Source organism: Haliotis asinina, chromosome 3 (genome assembly GCF_037392515.1).
Source record: "Haliotis asinina isolate JCU_RB_2024 chromosome 3, JCU_Hal_asi_v2, whole genome shotgun sequence".
Classification (NCBI taxonomy): domain Eukaryota; kingdom Metazoa; phylum Mollusca; class Gastropoda; order Lepetellida; family Haliotidae; genus Haliotis; species Haliotis asinina.
In genome coordinates, this window is record NC_090282.1 from 27,461,384 (window position 1) to 27,485,378 (window position 23,995).

The 23,995-nt window shown below is 38.1% G+C and overlaps 1 protein-coding gene across 1 annotated transcript in view; it reads left to right on the forward strand.

Moving 5' to 3' along the window:
* Window positions 1-23,995, forward strand: part of LOC137277761 (focadhesin-like) — a 482,967-nt gene that overhangs the window by 409,173 nt on the left and 49,799 nt on the right. The window contains exon 6 of the mRNA XM_067809678.1: window positions 105-206. Within this exon, the coding sequence (XP_067665779.1) occupies window positions 105-206 (102 nt within the window). The remainder of the gene's footprint in view (window positions 1-104; window positions 207-23,995) is intronic.

Sequence of the window (23,995 nt, forward strand, 5' to 3'; positions counted from 1 at the left end):
CAGTGTGGTTCTGTTCACAGGACTAATTCAGTGTGATTTAGTTTTAAAGACTAATTCAAAAGGATTCAGTTCATGGGACTAATTCGGTGTGATTCAATTTGCAGGACTCCTCCCCATCCATTCATCACTGTACTGACCAACAGACCAGAGAGTTGGCTTCTACTGCAACAACAGGTGTATGCAATCTGTTGCCATGACAATGAAAGGTACGTCTGTACATTTGGCTCATTCAGTTTTTCTGTGTTCATTTTGCTTTACCACACGTTACCTGTTGTCTGTGAACAGACATTTAAATGGTGTTTTGAATTCTTCAAATCTATGGAACAATGCACAAGATCCACAGTGTTTCCACATCACGGTAAGACAATTTCCTAGTAAATACTTTGATTCTATTGCCCAAATTAACCTAACTATGACCTTTGGTCCATCAGCACCACAGTCGTGCAGACCTTTTGGTCACACAGAAGTGGCCAGAGGGAATTTATGTGAGGGGTGAAATTCAAGGTAGTGAAAAAAGCAACGACATTGTTAAAGGTGAAAGTTGACAAAGTTTGTCACAACTTGACAAAAACATTCATATAATGCATTTGTAGAGTGTCTACTACCCAGTTCAGAGATGCTCAGTGGCATTTGGGACGAGACATACTAATTCAAACTGCCATTTAGGTATATGTACTAGTCCATTTTACGAGTCATGTGACCATCTTATCCAACTTGATACCCATTCACTTATGTATGAAAAGAGGCAAGTTTCAATGAACTCACTTGCTTAAGGTGACATCATGTGCAACATGAGCTTTGTTGTGAGGTAGGAATGACTTCTTAAACATTAAAGACTCAACTGCCAAACACCTGTCACCTGTGAAGGACTGTCTGTGACCAACGTAGCTTAACTTCACCCGATTTGTGACATGGGTTCTGTGCACAAAACAACACACCAACAAATGAATAACACTGTCCTATTTTTTTAAATGTTTTTAAATATAAACAAATCAAAATCTGAACTTTTTTCTGTAGAAACTGAAAAAAATGTTGCATAAAATGGTCATCAGGCAAATATGATGCAATTCCACTGCCTTCCTCACTACATACACATAGAAATATCCTGTTCAGTGATCTGAACTGTTTACCTTCCTATATAAACCTAAAGTGTGCTTCTCACTATATATTAGGTCATCTCTTGTTTTCACAGAATAACTGCATTTGAGGTTTTTGTTTTGGAGGGACAGGGTTTACTTTTCATTAGTAAGACCACTTCCCAAGATTTATTTTTCGTTAGTAAGACCGCTTCCCAGGGTTTACTTTTCATTAGTAAGACCACTTCCCAGGGTTTACTTTTCGTTAGTAAGACCGCTTCCCAGGGTTTACTTTTCATTAGTAAGACCGCTTCCCAGGGTTTACTTTTCATTAGTAAGACCACTTCCCAGGGTTTACTTTTCGTTAGTAAGACCGCTTCCCAGGGTTTACTTTTCCCATTTACATGAACATCGACATTCAAATGATACATGAGTGTTTGAAATCAATTGAAAAATATCGTTGATGATTAAATCACAATACAAAGGTTTTCCGAGGCGGGATTGGAACCACAATTCTCTCATCCGTAGGCAGACACTCTACTGCACAGCCACTGGGTCGATGAAGGTGGAAGGGTGAAATTTTCTACTTATAGTTAAAGTCATTAAATTGATTTTACACGCACTTCAGTTATTGTTATGTAGCTTCATTAAATGATCATCTACATTGTAATTACCCATCACTGACGGTATATATGATAGAGAAACCACTTCTCCTCGGGATTTCCCTCCCCCTCCAGTTTTACACTGTCTACCAAAACGTCAGAGGCATGTTTTCTCCTATACACACCATCATGCTAACAAGTGTATTTTTATATTGTATATGTATTCTAGAAACATCATTTTCATTTGTTGTCATTTACCTTTTTGTATGTAATGTATCAGTTATATTTAGTGGATTATTGTGATACACTGGCATGATTACATTTTTTTCTGTGAATTTGCATGCTTGTGCTCTTTACAGTAAGTCTTCCCCAAAGAGTATATCAGTTTGAAATATATAGCATTAATCTGTGAAGTGACCACCCCAAACTAAATGATCGATTATTGTGGCCTCATAAATCATGAATTTGGTAATTCTATCAGTGTTCTCCTCAAAAGAAAAGGATTACAGAATTTTCATGAAGAGAAATCTTGTCCCTGTTTAGCCATCAAATTTTTCTGATGTTCTGGGACTACTAGCTTGCAATGTTTAATGTTGTGCAAGAAGGTATAAACCTTCCAATAGGCACCTACTGACATCCTATAGCAGAAATAGTGGCATTTTGGAGGAATTATTTTTGTTTGATCAAGCGATACAGGTGATGTTATTTTTGTTGAAATGAGTCTGCTACAACTAAGTAATTGTCTTTGTATGAAATGAAACTTTCTTTAAATAGGTTTCAAATGTTTATGTTCAAGCAATGCAATTATACAAATATGTAAGTGTTTAGGAGATAATGTTTCAAAATTTGATCGAAAAATAAGAAATGTGTTGTCAAGTTATATGAGCTACGACATTTGTAGATATTTCTTTAAGTGACATGTTTAGAAGATGGTGAATGAGATGAGGACAAACTTCATGGACAAACTTCAAAAAAGATGTTGTTCTTCCATAACTTTTGTCATTATTTAATTGCAGATGCATTTATATATCAATCTGGGTGATGAATAGTTACGTTGTTCTGGATAGTACCTTCCCTTAGAATGTAGTTTCTCGAACAGGGCAGACGGGACAGGTATTCAGAAGTTGTATACATTCCATAGACCAAGTCATGATGTAAATTGTATCCTGTCATCTCTCCAGACATGCGTTTCAGAAACATCACACGAGGATAAAACAAGTGGAGGAGTCTGTTAGTCCTCCGTGTGTTTTTTTCTGTCTTGATTAGTTAGTCAGGAAACGCTGGAGCCAGCATGACCCCATACAGGCAGCAGGTGTGTAGGCATCTCCTTATTATGGAGTGAGTGACAGGGCAATATTGAAGGAGATCCAGGCTGTATTGCAGCTTTGGATCATGAAATTAATTATCCCCTACATTGTTCATAGTATTGTTGAAGTTAAGACGTATACACCACCACTGAGGTACTGCACATAGTCTGTGCATGATGTCCGTGTTTATTGTCCTGTCATTTGGTGAAAACTCTCTGTATTGCATGATGAGCAATTATGTTTTTGAGAGACTTTTGGCTTGGGTTTTTGGTTCCATTAAGACTTTAGGTATGAGTGTCTTTATGTTGAGATTTTAATGCGGTAGTGATGACAGGTAAACTGTTTAAAACATGTAGGGGAAATTGGAGTTAAAAGATTCGTACAATGCAGAATTTGAAGCCAAGGTGGAAATGTATGATGAAGACAAAGCAAGGTAAACTGTGACAATGTATACCATTCATTTGGAAATGTTTCAACTGTATGGATATATATTACTTTTTCTCTTATACATTGTCTCTGGTTTGCGGTATGCTCGCAAAATGGAATATCCGCTACTTTTTTAATGGTTTATATTGATGTGAAGATGTTTGCTTAGTTGTTGATTGTCAACATAAAGGTCAGTCTTTAAGCCTACTGAATCCAACAGTGAAATATGCTTTGATTGACCACTGTCCAGTTGAACAGATAATGGGAGCTGGAGTCCTTTTATATGGATGAAGGATGGCTGAAAAGTTTCATGCTTGACAATGATGGACTGTATTAATGATGTGGACTGCTATTTAGATTTCAACATAATATCTTCCTGCCAACTCATCCTTGTCCAAATAGCAGAAATTATTTATTGTCATCATTGATGTTTTGCTTTCCAGACATGTTTGGAATGAGGTAGAAATGTGACTGGTGCCATATCTCGTGATTATGTAGGATGTTCTTTGAGTTGGGAACACATTATTGTCATTTTTGTGTTGAATATGTAAACCATTCTGCCTTTGTGCGGTTCTTTCTACGTCAGCTTTTACGGTTTCAACCCAAACATCAGAGACATGTCTTCTACACTAAATCATGTTCTTTTCTGTTGGGACAAAGGCACATCTCATTTGGTGTGTACAATCCCAGATCATATGATCTAGATTTCCTAAACTATGTTGTACCATCAGACGTTGTCCAGCTATCAGAATTAACTACAGTGAAGAATTCTGTTAAAAAATAGTGGTGTTGTCCATGCTTATGGGATTGGGTTTGCAAGTGATGGCATAGTGGTGCCCACCTATGTCTTGGCAAGTCCTCGTGAATGAAGACCAATGGCCTCTTTTGTCATCATAGGTGGCAAGTCTCCAGTGTTTACAAGGTAATGCTTCCAATCCAAGGGGATAAACTTGGGTGGAATTGGCCGATTTAATTTGAAGAGTTTTGCCTCACGCTGACTGTTTTATCTCACCTCCAAGCTGGCTTGAACGTAGTGATTGGTTACAGTTTGAACATGGCCTATAAATCATTGAATTTGGACTAATCAATCAACTGATTAACATCATGAGCATCAATCTAAGTAATTTGGATAAGATGACAGGCATCAACCAGCAAGTCAATAGCCCTCTGATCCTATCACGCACACACGCACGCACGCACGCACGCAACCAACCAACCAACCAACCAACCAACCAACCAACCAACCAACCAACCAACCAACCAAACCAACCAACCAACCAGACAATCAATCAATCAAACTCTATTGTGACAACTGATGTTTAGACTGATCAATAAATTTATCAACTATTTACTGAAGGTACCTGGTCCACTAAAGGTTTGTCTCTCTTCCCAACTGGATGTTTTCATGAAAACCTCCTTACGTAATGGGCACACTGTACAATAGTCATTAAGGTAATGCTGGAGGACTGACCAGACAGTTTAATGTCCTTGAGTTTCTGGACGGACATTCTGTGGATGCACTTCAAGGGTGTTTCAGAGCACCACGACTACATATCATCACTGACTTCCATGATGTTAATTACATCACAGACGTTTGAACAACAGACCTAATTACTGGCGAGATTTGATGATTACCCTGCACAATAGGCAGCTCTGTGCCAGGTTAATGAAAGTGGTAGACAAAGTCAGGACCAGATGGTAAATATGGCAGCATGGAAAAAAATGTGAATCAGCAGCATGAAGACAAAACACTCTGCAGCAATCCCTGCAGGGAGCCAAGACATTTTGCCATTGTTTTTGGCTCATTGATTTTCATCCTTGTTCATCCTTGTTCATCCTTGACATAGAACTGGCTAATTGTATGTTCACTGAAGCACTCACTGTTTTATGAAAAGCAGTCACTCCTATGACACTTGTCGTTAAGGATTTTTTGTTTAAAATAATTGTCAGAATTTAATCCAGAAAATACTTAAAAGACAAGTTATAGGTTACAATCCCCATCCCTCTCCCTATCCCCCAATTATTTTTTTTTAAATACAAATACCTTTTACCTTGAAAACAAAAGTATCTAGCATCTAAAATTAGTATCTATCTTATATATGGCATACTTGTGGATGTTTCAAACAAATCCCTTCCCACTCCAAGTTAAGAACAAAATGGTCCTGACGCACCCTTTTGCATACACGATGTCAGCAGTGAACATGAGCAGTACAGGCTAATGCATTTCCAGGTTACAGTTCATTTTGGTTTTGTAGTACAAGGAAACACAATTACGGATTCTTCTTTCATGAAATTGAAATAGTCATGAAAAGTCCTGACAGTTTCTCTTCCCACACATTGTCTTTGAAAAGAAACTTCAGAGTTGAATGATTCAATCAAATGTTTACCAACTTCAGCACCATGTCATCAGGAATTTCAAGTCCTCCTGCACTGAAAGCTCTTAAAAAAATTGTAAATGTGCATCAATTCTCATTTGTGGACCCTTCCTCTCTTGAATTACTGTGTGAAGATTCTGAAGCAAAGTAGGTATCCCATGTGTGCTTTGGACCCTGTGGGAATTCCATCACAGAATAGGTATATAATGCAGGTTTGTGCCCCTTTCAGAGTTCCAGGAAGGAATAGAGAATTAAAATGGTTTTGAGAGAAAATAATGATATATGGATGAACAACTTTATTACAATTGGAGCAACGTTTCGGTATAGGTTCATGACTTACTTTATAACAGTGTTAGATCCACAACGGAACACTTTTCAAACTGTAAAAGTTGTTTGTCTATATTTTGTTATCCACCCTTGCTACTCCAACTTCTAATGCTTCTCAAAGAAGTTTCAAAAGGGTTTTGTTGCCTCCATTTGTACCTCACAGTATGAAACCAAACGTATAGCATATTACTTTAATGATACAGTCAGGAAGCAGTATATTTTATTGTTATTTGTCTGTTAGTTTTGCCATGGAGATGTGTAGAGGTGGTAGGATAACTTGGGGTTAAAACGTTTGTTCTTCATACTGATGACCTGGGTTTGATTTCCCACATAGGTGCAATGTGTGAAGGCCATTTCTGGTGTCCCCTGTTGTGATATTGCTGAATTATTGGTAAAAGTGCCATAAAAATAGAGTTAGTCATGAGGGTGAGAAGTAATATAAATAATCGATAGAATGATAAATTGCCACCAAGAAAAGTAAACATAAACATTTCTGAGTGTGATCTTGAGACTTGCTTCAGACAGACCACTGTCTATAATTTTCTTTTTAAGTTTTATGATACAGATAAAGAAATCTCAGCCACTTCTTATCTCAACATTCTCACCATCAGTTACACCGCACTTACTGACAAACATATACATGCCAATATATGTCAGTACCCCTTTTGCCGTTCACAGTAAACAGAAACACGATATCAGATGGACACTGTTATTCCAACAACTATTGACATGTTAAATTGGCCAGCACCATTTGGCATTGATTTCGTCTGAATTTTCCGCCTGTGTTTATCCAAAGGGTATTTAAAGTTTGATTTCCACAGTATCTGATGTAATCAATCAACATGAACTGCTGTCGGCATCAGAATTAGTTCTTATGAATAAAACTGTATTTACAATTCTGTGGAGGAAATCCCTTTTCAAAGTTAAGAAAAGGAATCTTTGATAAGACGGAAACATCTCGTCTGTCTGTGTTTGGAGTTGTGTCCAAGTGCGTCTGAAACGGATATGAGCAGGGGCAGACATAATGGACCCTAACAAGGTCAAAAGAGAAAGCATGTCAGCGTTGGAGCACAGATTGTGAAACCTATCTATGTAAATTATCAGACAAAATAAATAGCTTGACATAAAAGAGAACAGAGAGTGCAGCACCACGGCCATTTCCTGCTGTTTTTCATGCTAATGATACCCAATTTAGCCAGACTGTTACAATGAAACCAATGTTAATCACGACTTTATGGAGAAAGTAGGTGTAAATATATATTACTTTTCACAATTAAGACTTCCACGTTTCCTATGTGTGTGTTTTCAGGGCAGTGGGTCTCTAGGATTATACAGCTGTCATAATTACTGACTGATGCACATTGGTTACATACTACGCAATTTAAGTTAGCGAATATCTCATTCTGACATATCGCTATAGTTAATGTGTCTTGCCATGGTTAATTTACTGCAGTTATATGAAAGAATAAGGTTTTCTGGAATGTCCTGGAATGAGCTTGGTGTGTGGAACTTATTACGTCCATTTCCCGTACAAGACCCCATCAGTGACTGTAGATACTTTGATACTTTTGTGTTACAAGCCCCTGTGATTTTATATAACTATAAACTTGACTTATGAGAGAATATCTGGCTAGTGTATTGTGAAAAATTTAAAATATCAAAATTACAATTAAAAAATGGAGTGTATGTAGTTAAAAGAAGCCAAGAGAATCCCTAAATCTAAATCTCTTTTTATCCGCCACAACATGTTTTGGGGGGTAAAACGGACACTGTGTGTCCATGCACATTTGTCTTTTCTGGAGCATAACTTTCAAACCATTCCATATGTCTTCACCAAACTTAGCACATAGATCTGGTGGTGTTCTGTGCTTTTTGGTAGTTTTTTATTTCTGAATGAAATAGCTTTTGGGGTTTCCATGGCAACAAGTTTTGACTGATATTTGTGTTAGTACTCTTTTCTGGAGAAGACCTCTCAAACCACCAAACTTGGCACATAGATAGATCTGGTGGTAAACTGCTGCCTATTGGTAGTTTTGTAATTCTCAATAAAATATTTTCGGCATTTCCATGGCAACTAACTTAACAGGCTGAAATTGGTTGTAGTGCCCTTTCCCAGAGAAGAACTTTAAAACCATGCAATATTTTGTCACCAAGCATAGAAAAATCTGGTAATTTACAGGTGCCTATTTGTAGTTTTGTATTTCCGAATAAAATATTTTTTTGGCAATCACATGGCAACAAGTTGGATAGACTGAAATTGGTGGTAGTGCTCTTTTCCAGAGCGGAACAAATTCATGAATAGGTGGGTCAAGTGTTTTTTGGTAGTTTTTAATTTCCCCATACTATGTTTTTTTGTGTGTGTGTTTCCATGGCAACAATTTTGACTTCAACTGAATTGGCGGTTGTGCTCCTCTCTGGAGCAGAACTTTGAAACCTTTCAGTACTCTCCTTCCACTTTGATATACACTCATCAAAGCATATTCATGAATAATAATTTGCCAGATTTGGGCAGTGGGGTAGCCTAGTGGTTAAGGCATTTGCTTATTACACCAAAGATCAGGCACAATGTGTGAGGCCCATTTCTGGTATCCCCACATGAATTTGTTGCAATATACGCCATAGCACTAAACTCACTCACGACTTCGTATGGTTAATATTTCAGTGTTGATGTCACTCATAGTTGATGTCTTCAAGTAGATGTGAATTTTGTGGAGATTTCTTTGCAAAAATGTATTCAGTGAGTTTTTAGCTCCACTATCTTACCTGTAGAGGAAAGCCAAAATGACTCAGAGCAGTAATGTGTTCTGTTTGCATAAAAGCCACAAGCCAGACAGTGTGATGATAGGATGATAGTTGTGGATTCAAACCCATGAACAGCTGATCCTCAACCATGAGCAAAGGGAAGCAACTCAAATGGTATAATACCTTCAAAGCGTCAGAAGTTATGGCTTGTGAACATCCACTCACTGGTGGCCTGTCATTCTCTGATTCTATTGCAGGTTGCTCCAGGCAGTGGTTGTAGGCATGTTTATATGTTTGCAACAATGGTAATGAAGCACTGAGCAATATTCTAGCTGTATGGTGACAGTTTGTAAATGATCCAGTCTGGAATAGACACTCCAGTGATCAACAGGATGATCACTGATCTACAAACTTGGATACGATGTTGTTTGTCAACCAAGATGGCAAGCCAGACCACCTAAACCCATTAGTTGCCTCTTATGACACTCATGGGTTGTGAAGATCAATTATAACCCCGATCTTCATGGGTCTACAATGGTGAAATAGCTCCAGTCTGGCTAACATTGGCATAAAACATACATTTACTTTCTCTCCAATTTTGCTGATCATTTGGCAGTGATATACATTAAATCACTATGGTGCTGACATTTATGTTTTCCGTTAATCTGCTACCGCCTCAGATCATGAAGACGTGTACATTTTGGCCTTAACTGATCCATGTGTGAAAATTTGTCTGACAGAGTCTTATTTTTTCTGTTGCGTGGCAGTTAAATTTCATTGTGAATGATGCACATGTCAGGTGGCTAGCATGCCTCAACCAGCCAGACGCACAGTGTGGCCATTATGAAACGGAACTGATGTCAAGGCGCATAAAAAAATACATCTTCATTAAGGATGATATTGTCTTTATGTCGGAAATTGTTTTAACATATTTATTTGTCAAATCAATATCCCAGAACTCCAGATTATTCTTTTAATCATTGGATATTTAATGGGATGTTAGTGTCCACATTGGGTGTTAATGGTTTCCTTTGGATATTCAAAACTAACACTGTTATATCTAACACTTTGGTGTAATTTACTGGGTTTTTTTAAAACAAATGAGTAAATCTTTTGCATATATGCCTTTTATATAGCTTGATAATTTCTAGTCTACATCTGTTCACAAACGTAATGACACACATACTTAAATTCATCTCAGCCAAGTGGGTTTGGTATTGAACAAGTCAGTGATCATATGTATGTAATTCATCACAGGGTCCAGGTGTATATGATATCAAATAAAAAAATAAGTGAGTGTAGTTTTATGCCACACTCAGCATTATTGCAGCTATATGGCAGTGGTCTGTAAATAATCGAATCTGGACCAGACCATCATCCGTGAACAACAGCATGAGCATTGATTGTGCAATTGGGACATGATAACATGTATTAACCCAATCCTGTTAGTTGCCTCAAATGACATCGTGTGCTGATCAGGTCTGGGTCAATTCTAACCTGGATCTTCATGGATTTATACATCTGTAAAGGTGATACTTGTTTGCAACATTATATATATTACTGGTGCTACAATGGTGCGCTTTATTCTTGCATATTTGTAATCAACTCCAAAGTGTTTAGATTATGTTGAATGCTGTGTGCATACAGACATGGAGATGGTCACCTTATCTGGAGTTATGATAAACTTCTCTTTGTCATATTTTAAACTTATCTTTACCATGACATAGGAGTATAAAGTGCAGGATATGGGAAACATTATAAAGCATGCTTTTCAAGTAACACCTTCAACTCTTAAGAGATATTTTTGCAACAAATAGGTCTTCAGAAAAGAAGGACAATAAAACATTTGCTTTTACAAGAATGCATTAACATCTCTGCCATAAACTGCATAAGACAGGGACAAACACAAGAAAGGTAGATTATTTTATTTCAATATAGAACATTGATATATGGAGACTGACTAGACCCAAGAAGTCAACAGATATCACGACACGATTCAACTTTTTAAAAACCATTCACCAGACAAATCCAGGCTCATGAGGCCTTATAAACAATTGTGTTTTACATTTGGGAGTTCTGTTGTATAATGTTCCTGCCTGAGGGAGTAGATTGATTGAGTTTCATTTTTCAAATTTTTAAAATACCTGGATTAAACTTTCTTGAGTGTTTTGAATACTCATGCCATAATTTTCAGGTGATTTACAGGGAGATAGTGTCCTTGAGTATTTGTTCTATATTTGCTGAGCTGGTGTTGGTACATTTGTCTTCAGTGAAAGAAAAGCTGTTTAAGGTGAGGAAAGATTTGTAGATGATTTAATTCAGAACTCCAGATAAGATTTATCTCGCATGGGTACTGTACCCACTGTATTCTGGGGGGAATGGCTATTATAAATGTTGAGTGGGTACTGCATTTTCCATTACCTACTGCTTTCAAATATGTGGGTATTTCAGTGATTTTACTCAGCTAAGTGTATGTTATGGTGTAAGGTTTATGTCATACCCGATCAACCAACTGAGATTTTACTCAGCTAAGTGTATGTTATTGTGTAAGGTTTATGTCATACCCGATCAACCAACTTAAATGTAATGGAAATGATTTCATAAAAAATCACAACTTGATAACAATCGATGACGTTTTCATTATGCATGCGATGTTTACAAATATATTCTGTATGCATATGTTTTAAACTTTTACATATCTAACATTTTTAATGCCTAAATAGTATGCAACAGTTATTTTTCAGTGCATAATTGGAAATTTTCTATGTGTATTTTATCCAGCTACAGAGCCTATCTGGGTCTCTGTTATTGTCTAGCAGGAAGTGATCGACATGCTTTTCAGTACAACTTGCTGTTCAAAGCCTGTTGGTCGTTCTAAGCCAAGCAAGGATTCCTTGTCATTACAATCTGTCATTTTGTCTCTGGAAATACAATTGATGTCATCAGATTCCTTTTTCCAGAATCAGCCTATTTTTTCTCAGTGTCATCAAAGATCTCATCTATCCAGCATCTTTTAGGATATACCATGTATGATTGGGATGCTAATATAAGCAAAAACTGATTGCATTTGAGGGTTACAAAAATACTGACTAGAGGATATAAACTGATAATAGTTTTGTTGGTTTGCATAATCCCTCTTTTTCCTATGGTGTGGAAATAAATGTTGAACTTTGTAACCTTATAAAAAATAGATGTGAAATTTCTCAATAATAACTTATGAGTTACATTGTATGTGTGTCTGTGGTTACTTCTAAGCTCTATGGGGTAGAGTAGGCTAGTGGTTAAAGCATTTGCTCTTCACACTGAATAAGTGCTTGCAATTCCTCACATGGGGCTCACTCACTCACTCACTCACTCACTCACTCACTCACTCACTCACTCACTCACTCACTCACTCACTCACTCAAAGCCCCATTGAGGGACCAAATCCTGAATATTTATTACACACATTACACATCATATCCTTCTGAAACAGCATGTAACTTGTCCGCATGACCTTTTAGAGCTGCATGCCCATAAACAAGATTAAAGAACCACAGCTCTTTGGTCAGCTGTAGACAACAGTTAAGAGATCCTATAGGTAGAAGTAGTTACTCAGTTGTCAAGGCAACTGTTGCCATGCCTCGTTAGATAGCAGGATCTACTGATTGGTTCAGTTTGGCCTAGATTGTGGCCTGTGGACTTTCAAAATCTTTACCACTTTAAAACATCACTCTGGATTAAGTTGATGTATTGTGATACAGCTAAAATATTGTTCATGGAGGCATTAAATCAAATCACCACTCATACCACTTTCATAATGAATATAGAATTAGAAAAAAAATATTTCTTGAAATATTAACCATGGATGTGATTTTGAAATTGGTGGAGTACTGATTGACGTAACATTTACTACGTACAGTTTGAAAACTGGAAGGTGCGCCATCTTTCTGGCTGGTTTATGGGATATTATTGGAATTTGCTGAACAGATTTCAAATAAGGTCCATTGTCTTGTGGTTCCAAAGAAGAATACAAGGTGTCATTTTGAATAATACAAGACCAATAAAGGAATGTAAAGGTGTATGTGATCTGATGATAATGTGCGTTAGTGGACAAAAGTGAGTTCACGAAAATACTTGTGCAGTGTCAGGTCACAACCTTTGACAAATTATTATGACTCCACGTTTTGGCAAATTGGCAAACATCACAATGAAATTTGGCTTATCTTGAGAGTAAGAGGTCACATCACTAAGTACTGAAAATTCAGTGTAAGTATTTTTTAATACAAGAAAATTATCAGCCCTTTTTTGTGCGTTTGTAATGACTAAGCTGTCATGATATTCAATAATATATATGTGAGTGTGGAACTCATTTTTGGACACTGACTGTGTTTCACTTTTCCTAATTTCTATTTGAAATCATCATCTCACAATATTCTTGTCTGCTCAGCAAGCATCATTTTGTGAAGTTACCTCATACACAGAATGTATCACCCATGTTGAAGAGAGTAATTAATGAATCTGGGATCTGAACCCTGTTCAGTTTCTGCAGCTCCCACTGGGCCACCTGTTCCCTACAGACTGACAGTAACAGTCTGTTGGATACCATCTGCATGTAGATCAGGAACCAGTAGAGCAAATGTATTCCAGGATCCATTTAGTTCTTTTTATGACTGATGTTTGTAGCAATTACCATAACTCTAAGGTTTCTTCTCCTGCAAACAGTCAAAACCCTCTCTGGTATGCTGTACATACAACAAAATCCATTTATCTTTATCCAGCCTTTTTTACACTGATCTATTGACAGTTTTTATTGAACAATCAAAATGTTTGCAGCATCCGTGTTAGTTTATGGCGTCACTCCAGACAAATCTCAAAATGATTGGCACAGTAACAAATGCAGACGCTGACGCTGATGCATGACTTCCTGTTGATGGTGTTGACCCACTGTTGCTACCTAGACACATTCGAGAGTCTCTGTCTTATCCTGTAAGCCAATTAGTGCTGGTTTGCTTTACAACAAACAGAAAATGTCTGTCAGTCAACAATGAACCAGTTGAATGCATGTGCAAGCTGCGTTTAAGGCAAAAGGATGTAGTGAACATAAAGCACACTCAAACTGGTGACGATGTATTCCTATCCCACTGAGCTAAATGAGGCCAATGTCATGAATTTTGTTCCTAAGTGAAAAAGAAGTTCATTCATGCTGTGGAAATGTCCTGTTGTATTGGAGAGTTAGAGAAGTTGTATTATGTGAGGTTGGGATAGAGTCAAGAGTGTTTTGATTAGTTGGGAGAGAGTTTGACAAGTGTTTGAAGGGATGTATCTGCTCTGCTCCCTCTGTACTTCAGCACACAAAATAAAGGGTAGACTGGCAGGCCCCCTACTCCATCATGCCAACCAGACATACATGACAGGGCACTGGTGACCTGACGCACATGCCACTATTTTTTGTAATGAAGTGATAACTTAAGCTGATATATGAGGCCTTAAAGCATTGTCTCTTGGTCAACAGGTGAAATTTATGAAATTATGTATGAAACAAGCGTTATTATAAGCGAGGACAATAAACGTACCAGTGTTAAACACCTCAATGTGAGATATTTTTTCCCCACAGTACATGACAATAATCAGGCTTAGACAAGACAATCTGGTAACTGGCATGATTGCATAAATCTATGCTGTTGAGATACATGTTCAATTATGTCCATCAAGCAAGTTCAACCTGTAGAAATTCCACAAGCACAGATTGATAAAGGCCAATTCTTACCAAGATCTCTGCAGATCAAGGACGTTGGTTGTGAGGAAGAATAGCTCATTAGAACTATCAAAAGATAATTTAAATCACGTAAGTACTGTCAAATCATTTGCCTTGACAGCTTCACTTCAGATGGTCCTATGAAGACCAAGAGTATTATGATCTGTTGGTTAGTCTTTTAGATTAGATGTCATTTATCCCATTTGTGTAGATTAATGTTTATGATGTTCATCACTTTATCAAATACTGCAATCGTAAATGCTTGGCAACTTATGAACTTGCTTACAATGTGACTCACTTTATAAAATTCAGATTCCCTCTTTTCCCAGATGTACTGCCCTTCATTTGCTCGTCTGAGTATGATGTATTGTTCTTTTCTTTGACATATTGCCTTTCACATGCAGGTCTTTCTAATGTTTTGACATTTGGTTTCCCCTTTGTTTATGCATTAGTTGCTCGTTACTCATGAACTTGCTCCCAGACCATCATACTTGCCCCTTTCTCTTATGTTTGCCCCATACTGACCATTTTCTAGTGGATTGCCTCAGCTTGCCCAGTGTCACTCACTCGTACTTGTACTCACTCTAAGGTGTATTCTCCCACACTTGCTCCTTTCTCTCTGATGTATTATCCCTCAGTTGCTCTTTACTTGCCTGTTGTCCTCTGATGTAATGCCCCTCTTTCTCTTGTGTATTGACCTCTCCCCACAACCCCCCTTGCCCTGACACTAGCCCCTGCTTTTCTGATGTATTGCCCCTCATTTGCTCATTTGCATTGCTTGCAGTCACACATACACTTTCCTCCACAGTTGCTGACTTGCTCCTAACCTTACCACCAACATCATTCATTTGCTCCCAAGCCCATCATCAACATTGCTCACTTGCCACAATACCCATTGTCAAGAGCATCAACTTGCCCCAATCTAATCACTGACATCACTCACTTGCCCCCATGCCCTTCACATCACTCCCTTGCCCCCATGCCCATTGCCAACATTGCTCACTTGCCCCCATGCCCATTCTCAACAACATTAACTTGCCCCAAACTCATGACCAACATCACTCACTTGCCCCCATGACCATCACCAACATCACTCACTTGCCCCCATGCCTTCACCAACATCATTCACTTGCCCTCAAGCTCATTACAACATCATTCATTTTCCCTCAAGCCCGTTACCAACATCATTCACTTGCCCCCATGCCCATCACCAACATTGCTGCATTGGCAACATCATTAACTTGCCCCAAGCTCATCACCGACATCACTTGCTTGCCCCCATGCCCATCACCAACATTGCTGCATTGGCAACATCATTAACTTGCCCCAAGCTCATCACCGACATCACTTGCTTGCCCCCATGTCCTTCACCAACGTCATTCACTTGCCCCCAAGCCCATTGCCAACATTATTAACTTGCCCCAGTGTCATTACTATTATCTCTGAGTCACACTTCCCCCAAGCTCATGCCAGCATCACTCACTTGTCCCCAATCTCACCGCCAGCATCACTCACTTGTCCCCAATCTCACCGCCAGCATCACTCACTTGTCCCCAATCTCACCGCCAGCATCACTCACTTGTCCCCAATCTCATCGCCAGCATCACTCACTTGTCCCCAATCTCACCGCCAACATCACTCACTTGTCTCCAATCTCACTGCCAGCATCACTCACTTGTCCCCAATCTCACCGCCAGCATCACTCACTTGTCCCCAATCTCACCGCCAGCATCACTCACTTGTCTCCAATCTCACTGCCAGCATCACTCACTTGTCCCCAATCTCACCGCCAGCATCACTCACTTGTCCCCAATCTCACCGCCAGCATCACTCACTTGTCCCCAATCTCATCGCCAGCATCACTCACTTGTCCCCAATCTCACCGCCAGCATCACTCACTTGTCTCCAATCTCACTGCCAGCATCACTCACTTGTCCCCAATCTCACCGCCAGCATCACTCACTTGTCCCCAATCTCACCGCCAGCATCACTCACTTGTCCCCAATCTCACCGCCAGCATCACTCACTTGTCTCCAATCTCACTGCCAGCATCACTCACTTGTCCCCAATCTCACTGCCAGCATCACTCACTTGTCCCCAATCTCACCGCCAGCATCACTCACTTGTCCCCAATCTCACCGCCAGCATCACTCACTTGTCCCCAATCTCATCGCCAGCATCACTCACTTGTCCCCAATCTCATCGCCAGCATCAGTCACCTCACTTGCCCCTAAGCCCATTCCCAACATCTCCGACTTGCCACCAAGCCCATTGCCAACATCACCCACTTGCCCCTCACTGACAGCCTTGTACTGATCAGCATGCTTCTTTGCTCACTCATCCTAACATCATGCATTTTCACGCCCCTGGTACCCTACTCACTTCCTTCATCCAAGCACAACCACTGTCTAGACAGACTATCACAATCCTCTGTGAAATTTGGCAGCTGCCATTCAACAGACACTATATCCAGTTCTGCCAGATTGACTGGATTATCAGTGACAAGCTTGACCTTGTTGTTCAGAAAATGATTCTTGGATAAATGGCCGTCATAGCCAATATAATTTCCAAAGGAGGACCTGCTAGACATAGAATAAAAGGTTCCTGTAGATTCAAGAAGACCACATGCTTAATTCCCCTACAGGCCAGGTTCCTGAAAGTAGACAAGATATATGGGAGTAGTATCAGGATTTGTTATTCTTAAAGGAAGAAGGAAATACAATGTAATTCTTCAGTGACAAACAACATTGCTCATCAACCAAATCATATAATATCCGCTGCTCAATGTGTTTAAAGAACTTGTGTCCTTTTGACAAAATCTTTGAACTGCATTTAGATTTGATTCACATAAAAGGGACGATTTATATATGTCATCTTTAGCAATATGAAGACCAAGATGGTTTTTGGGAGTATATTTTTACCATTTCATCAGGTGTTAGTGAGTGAGTATGTTTTTACACTGCCTTTAGCAATATTCCAGCAATATCAATGGACATCAGAAATGAGCTTGACATATTTTGCACATGTGGGGAATCAAACATGGGTTTTGGCAACCTGGTGGATAAACAAGTAAGAATATACTCCGAAACATTGTGTTTACTGATGAAGGAGCTGGAACATGCTCCAGAATGTCAAGTCTCCTGATGAAGGAGGAAAAATATTCTCCAAAACGTCATTTTCCTCATGTTACAGAGGTAACATCGACAAATTTTCCCTTATACTTTTTAGTGACCCAGCTGAAATGAGACAGACCACAGTTTCCATGGTCTAGCATGGCTTATCACATCCAGTAAATGGCACCACAGTTTACCATGGTCTACCATGGTCTACCATGGTAAAATAAAATATTATCTACCTTGGTAAAATTGAGTATGGTGTACCATGGTAAACCAAGGTAAAATGAGACCATGGTATACCATGGTACACCATGGCCAAAATTGACCATGGTAACATGGCGGTAAATGGCACCACAGTTTACCATTGTAGAGTAAAACCATGGTCTACCATTGCAAAAAGAGACCATGGTGTTCCATGGTTTGCCATGGTGAGAAGAAACCATGGAGGACCGTGGATTACTACTGAAAAAAATGAGACTATGATCAGTACAACATGTTCGTTAGATCACACAACCGGTAAGAAACCAACCATGACATAGCACATTCTATGTAGAAAATTGATATATTCACATACACCATGGCTCAGAGAGAATATCAGATATTGAAGAATAAACATTGAACAAACCCATGCACTGACAACAAACTGTTTAAATTATGAAGACACATTATATTACTAACCTTGCTTCAGATTTAAATGAAACACAATTTGATGACAGCTGTTGGAAAGCTCACTGGGATTGAGGAATATCCTGTGCAGCAAGTACATGTCGAAAGGAAACTAGAATAATATATCCAGTTATGCTGCTGACATGTTCAGCATTTTTAAGAGGACATTCTTATTATTTCTTTGGAAATGGAAATTGGATGTCCTCCAGCCTGTATCCAGGAAAATTAACTCTTTCAGAACAACTTTTCATGTAGACTAATATACAATTTCAGAAAGTTTAATCCCATTAGACTATATTGTTTAAAAGTAGACATAATGACAGTCACGACCGAGTCACAAAATCATCTACCTGGAAGTTGCACAAGGGGCATCACAATTTTTCTCAGAAGAAACAGGGGGCACACAAGTCGGAAGAACCTTCAGGAAGAGCAGTGGGAACATCACTAAAGATACCCACATTTGTTCAAGGATAGCGAGTGACTGACTGAGTTTAGTTTTATGCCACTTTTAGCAACGTTCCAGCAGTATCATGGCAACGGACACCAGAAAGGGGCTACACACACTGTACCCATGTGAGGAATCGAAACCAAGCCTACAGCGTCAAGAGCAAGTGGCTCAGGAGTATAATCATCTAACTGAACTTTATCTTCACTGTTTCAACATGAGTACCTCTTGAGTCATCAAGAGGAAATCTGAAAAGCACACAAACAAAATTTAATAACAGTGTTTCCATTTCAAATGATCTTAAGCAAATTTGGAATCAGCATTGTTTAAATGTATATTTATAAATGCTCAAAATGTTCAGTATTTTTAACATATTTGCCTCACCATAAACATTGCGAAAGACATACTTACAATAAGTACCTGCACACTTGCTGATCATGATAATCACGGGAGAAATTCAATGAATGAAATGATTTTGACTGCGTACTCCCAAGTTTTACTTTACGGAGTAAATATGAATAAGAAAGGAAATTATAAAATCACCATGGTACCAAATGGTTACGCAGCTGTTAACAGAAGCTAAGTTTTACCTTCAACTGTCTGTGCTACTAAGACAACTCGTGGCAGACACAGAATTGTTTAGACTTCTGGCTTACAATGTTTGTTGTGTTTATTGTAAAACAAGAAGAAAAGGCATTCAGACATAAAAACTAGTAATACCACGAGAAACAGATTTACACAGTTGAATGGACAATTTTTACAAAGAGGTCACGGGAGAAATTTTACCATGTGCATTATACTGTCACATGTGCACAAGACTGTTTTTGTTTATCTTTTCCTGAGTAGAAGACATGACTTGTTCCTAATTTGTTTGTGTATCTCTGCAGCAATAATCAGTAAGTTAAATCTGTAAACGGTTCCGTTTGTATTTGTTTTTTATGACATCATGTTCTATTTGTTTTCGTTAAAATAGACTTCATATTAACAGTGAAGTGAAGTGTTTAATTTTAGTTAATTAATGCACACATGCACCGACATATAGCTGGAGTATTGCTGGGTGTGGTGTAAAACTAAACTCACTCGCTCACACATTCTGTATTCTTCCAAGGAGCGATATTTCCAATTGTCAATCTCTGTGGATGTAATTAGAATTCTGAAACATGTGGATGATGAAAGCATGATAATGAAGGACAGATTGTAAAATATAAGTGAAGTTACATTTGTGCCAACGATTTTCCAACATAAAACCTTTCAAAGTTTGCAAAGTGTTTTCAGATCAAAAGCTTCTAATGGGAATGGAATTCCAAACAAATACTTCGGAATAGGATTTATCCATTTAAGCTTATGTAAGACAGAGATTCCCTGAACAAATAATATAAAAGTTAAAACTAATAATGATTAAACATCTTGTTCTCGTTTCAGAAAGTTTAAAAGCTTTCAAAGTAGTTTTTCACTCTTCTTAAAGCATAAAAAACAAATAAAGTGGATTGTCTCAGAGAGGATATTTAGATGAGTTCCCTTACTTTGTGGCTTGCCCACAGGAACCCTACGTTCTCAGCATCCGACAGAGATGTCCCCTTACACAGAGATTGCTGGGAAATCTACATAAGACCCCTCTTACAATAAGTGTAGGGGATGCAAGATTTATCTATTGCCTGATACTGCAGTTGTCATATAAAACATGGATTATTTGATGACGTCCCTCAGGGGGGATTTTGTTAGGGTAATTCTTTTCCACTTGTGAGGGCTGTTTGTACACATGGTCCTGGTGAACGTCATTGAGTCTATGTATTGATGTGGGGGAAATGTTATTTTCCATGCCGTCACTGCCGTTCCAGCCAACCAGGCAACCGTCAAGGCAATAATGAAGTCACTTAATGGCTGGTATTGATGTTATTTTCTGGTTTTAGATGTTCACTTCTTCACAGTAACAATCGAAGATGAATATGCTTCTGGTTTGTTAGATCCTGATTGTTTTTTGGCTTGACAAGCTGATACCTGAGCTCCTGGCTTTTACAAAAGTGTTTAATGTCTGAGGAAAGCTGCATTTCCTTTTGCTTTATGTTTAGATGCTGTGATATTCCTGGATTACTGTCAAATGATATTCACGCATGTATACAAGTATTGTCAACTATGTATATAATAAACATATACTCATGGAAACAAAAAAAGAGAACACCTGAAAGTACAGTGCAATACAAAGCTCATGGAGAAACCTGGAAAAGAACAGAGTACTTTCAGTTGTGTCCATGACTATATTTATAACAAGCTGATGGATATAATGAAGTGTTTTCATTCCCTGTTTTTCAAACCTCTCGTAAGCTTAAGATCACATAACTTTTCTCATATCATTCCTACCTCTTATACTGTTACACAGTAGGTGCAAATGCTACGAGTTGAGTTCCGAGATCTTACAAGAGCTTTGTGAAACGGGCCCTAGCCTCTGTTTGCTTTGACCGAATGGCATATAGTGGACTCTGGGAAAAAAACAAACTAAACATAGTGGTCCATTGGAGTTTCTTATATATCTCATTTATTGTATGTAAAACTGATTATTACAATGTTCTTGAAGCTTGCCCATTCCTAATTTAGTTTTTGACGGGTAGTGACATGTGATGTACTTCAGAGTAAGTGAATGTTCTCTTAGCATGAACTATGGCTCAAAATACAGACGTGTGACAAGAGTATTCATCACTTGACGTCATTTCCATAGACTTCTATGTTATTTCAGTGTAGCATAAATAATTTTCATGAAGGGAGTCTAAGATGGATCTTTGTCAGATTTGACAGGCAAATTTGAAATAATCTGTGTTCTGCACACACAATTTCAGTTCTATTCTCCGACCACTGTTTAACTAATGACATCACATTTATCAACTTACATATGGTTTACAATGCACAATCATATAGGCCGCCATGTTGAAGGAGATCACGACACTGTACAAATATTGATTAAGGTGTTGCCATTGTATAAATAAGTCATGGAAAATTAGACAGAACTTATGTGATTGTAGGTAAGATGATTCCTCACAAATTTGCGAAACTTGACTTGGATCTTACAAACATCAAATGCAAGAAAATTATTTATTCTACTAAAAATTAATATATAAGTCTATGGCAATGGTGTCAAGTGACAAAAACGTTTGGCATGGTTCTGTAGTTTCTAGATGGTATGAGTATTGTTCATGGAATTGGTTGTGTCAGCAGGTCTTGATGAATTAGTTATACCAGTACAAACTTTGATGATACAGAAACAGAAGAGGTCTTGAAAATGTCACTGAGATATACAGGTTCTAGTTGAAATAGTACAGCCTTAATGGCATGGTTAAAATATCAAAGACCTTAATGGTATGGTTGAAATTTAAAAGGCCTTAATAGTATGGTTGAAATATAAAAGGCCTTAATGGTATGGTTGAATTATAAAAGGCCTTAATAGTATGGTTAAAGTATAAAAGGCCTTAATGATATGGTTGAAATATAAAAGGCCTTAATGGTGTGGTTGCAATATAAAAGGCCTTAATGGTATGGTTGAAATATCAAAGACTTTAATGGTGTGGCTGAAATACGAAAGTCCTTAAAATTATGGTTGAAATATCAAAGGCTTTAATGGCATGGTGGAAATATCAAAGACCTTAATGGCATTGTTGAAATGTCAAATGCCTAATTGCCATAGTTGAAATATTAAAATCCTTGATGGGTTGGTTGAAAAGTTTATGTTACATGTTTCTACTGAAATGGTACATGATACATCCTAGTAAAATGATAAATGATACATCTTTCTGGTACATGATACATCATTCTAGTAAAATGGTACACAATACATCATTATAGTAAAGTGGTACATGATACATCCTTATAGTAAAATGGTACATGATACATGAAAAGAATCAAGTTTTTCCTACAAAAATAGCTTTGATAACATCATATGGGAAAACTGTTGCCGTTGTCCACATCTGAGAATTTTGATGTGGTATACCTTTTGCTCCGTGTGGAGAGGGAGTGTTTTGATCACATGGCTTCTTGTTTATGTATTGCCTGTCACTAGCAAACAACTGAATTTTCGCTTGTTATTTTTTGTTATATATGCAACAATTTTACAGCTAAAGTGGTATTAACGATATCTTGGGTAAATGATATTGATGTTTGTTTGCTTTTTCAGTCACTTAGCTTCTGGATTTCCATTGTCTACAAAACTTTTCACAACAGCAACTCGGCATCTGCCCTACTGATCAGACTCTGCTTGTGCACTCAGATCATCCACACATACTCCCCTGATATAGCACGAACAATGCGATCATTGAAATCACCAGAATGTGAGATTCACATCGCTTTGGGATATAGTGGTACTTTATACATGTTTCTAATAAAGTGGTACATGATACAAGTTTCTGGACAGAAGGCTGGGGACATTGAGAATCAGTAAAACTGATGTGATCATGCAGCGTGTAGTAAGTGATGTCAGTTGCATTAGCACTTGCTAATCATGCCAGTGAACAGCAAGTTGATTAATACAGTCAAGTATGAGATGACTGTCTGTGAACTATCTGCTGTCTGAAAGCCATGTTAAGATTGTGTTTACTTCTGCTGCACTTTCCTTCAGCAGATAGGTTTCATATGAATGTCTGCTTTGAGTAAGACTTTGTAATCTTGTACAATTAGTTTTCAAAAATGCACGCTTTTCTTTTGAAGAAGGTATAAGAAATGATAACAAGTCAGATTTGGCACAGAATGATCTTCTTTAGAGTTTTGGCGGAGAGACTGACAGTATCGCTGTTCCTTGGGGGCGTGGATGACACATACTTACGTCAGAAAAAGAGTCAATTACGTCTGATCCACACTTGCACAGACCATGAGACTGAGAACAAATATGTTTATGAGACTTTAGATGAAATGTGGAAAAAGTTTCTCTTTACTGATGGTAAAAGTGTTAGGGAGGAGAGATTTGAAAAGTCTTCCTCTAGAGACTTAGAAATAGGAGCAAACATTGTTAAAAAGATTTTCACACACAGTTTTGTTTGTTTTGCCTGACAGTGGTAGACTCTTTTTAGGTTCCTGACACTTTTTTCTTATTTAGTTGTTTGTTTAACACTGAACCTTTTTGTTTCTTATTTCCTTCTTTTAAAGTTAAATGTTTCCATCCTCTGTGAACATTCATAGGTAAAGTGTGCATCAAACT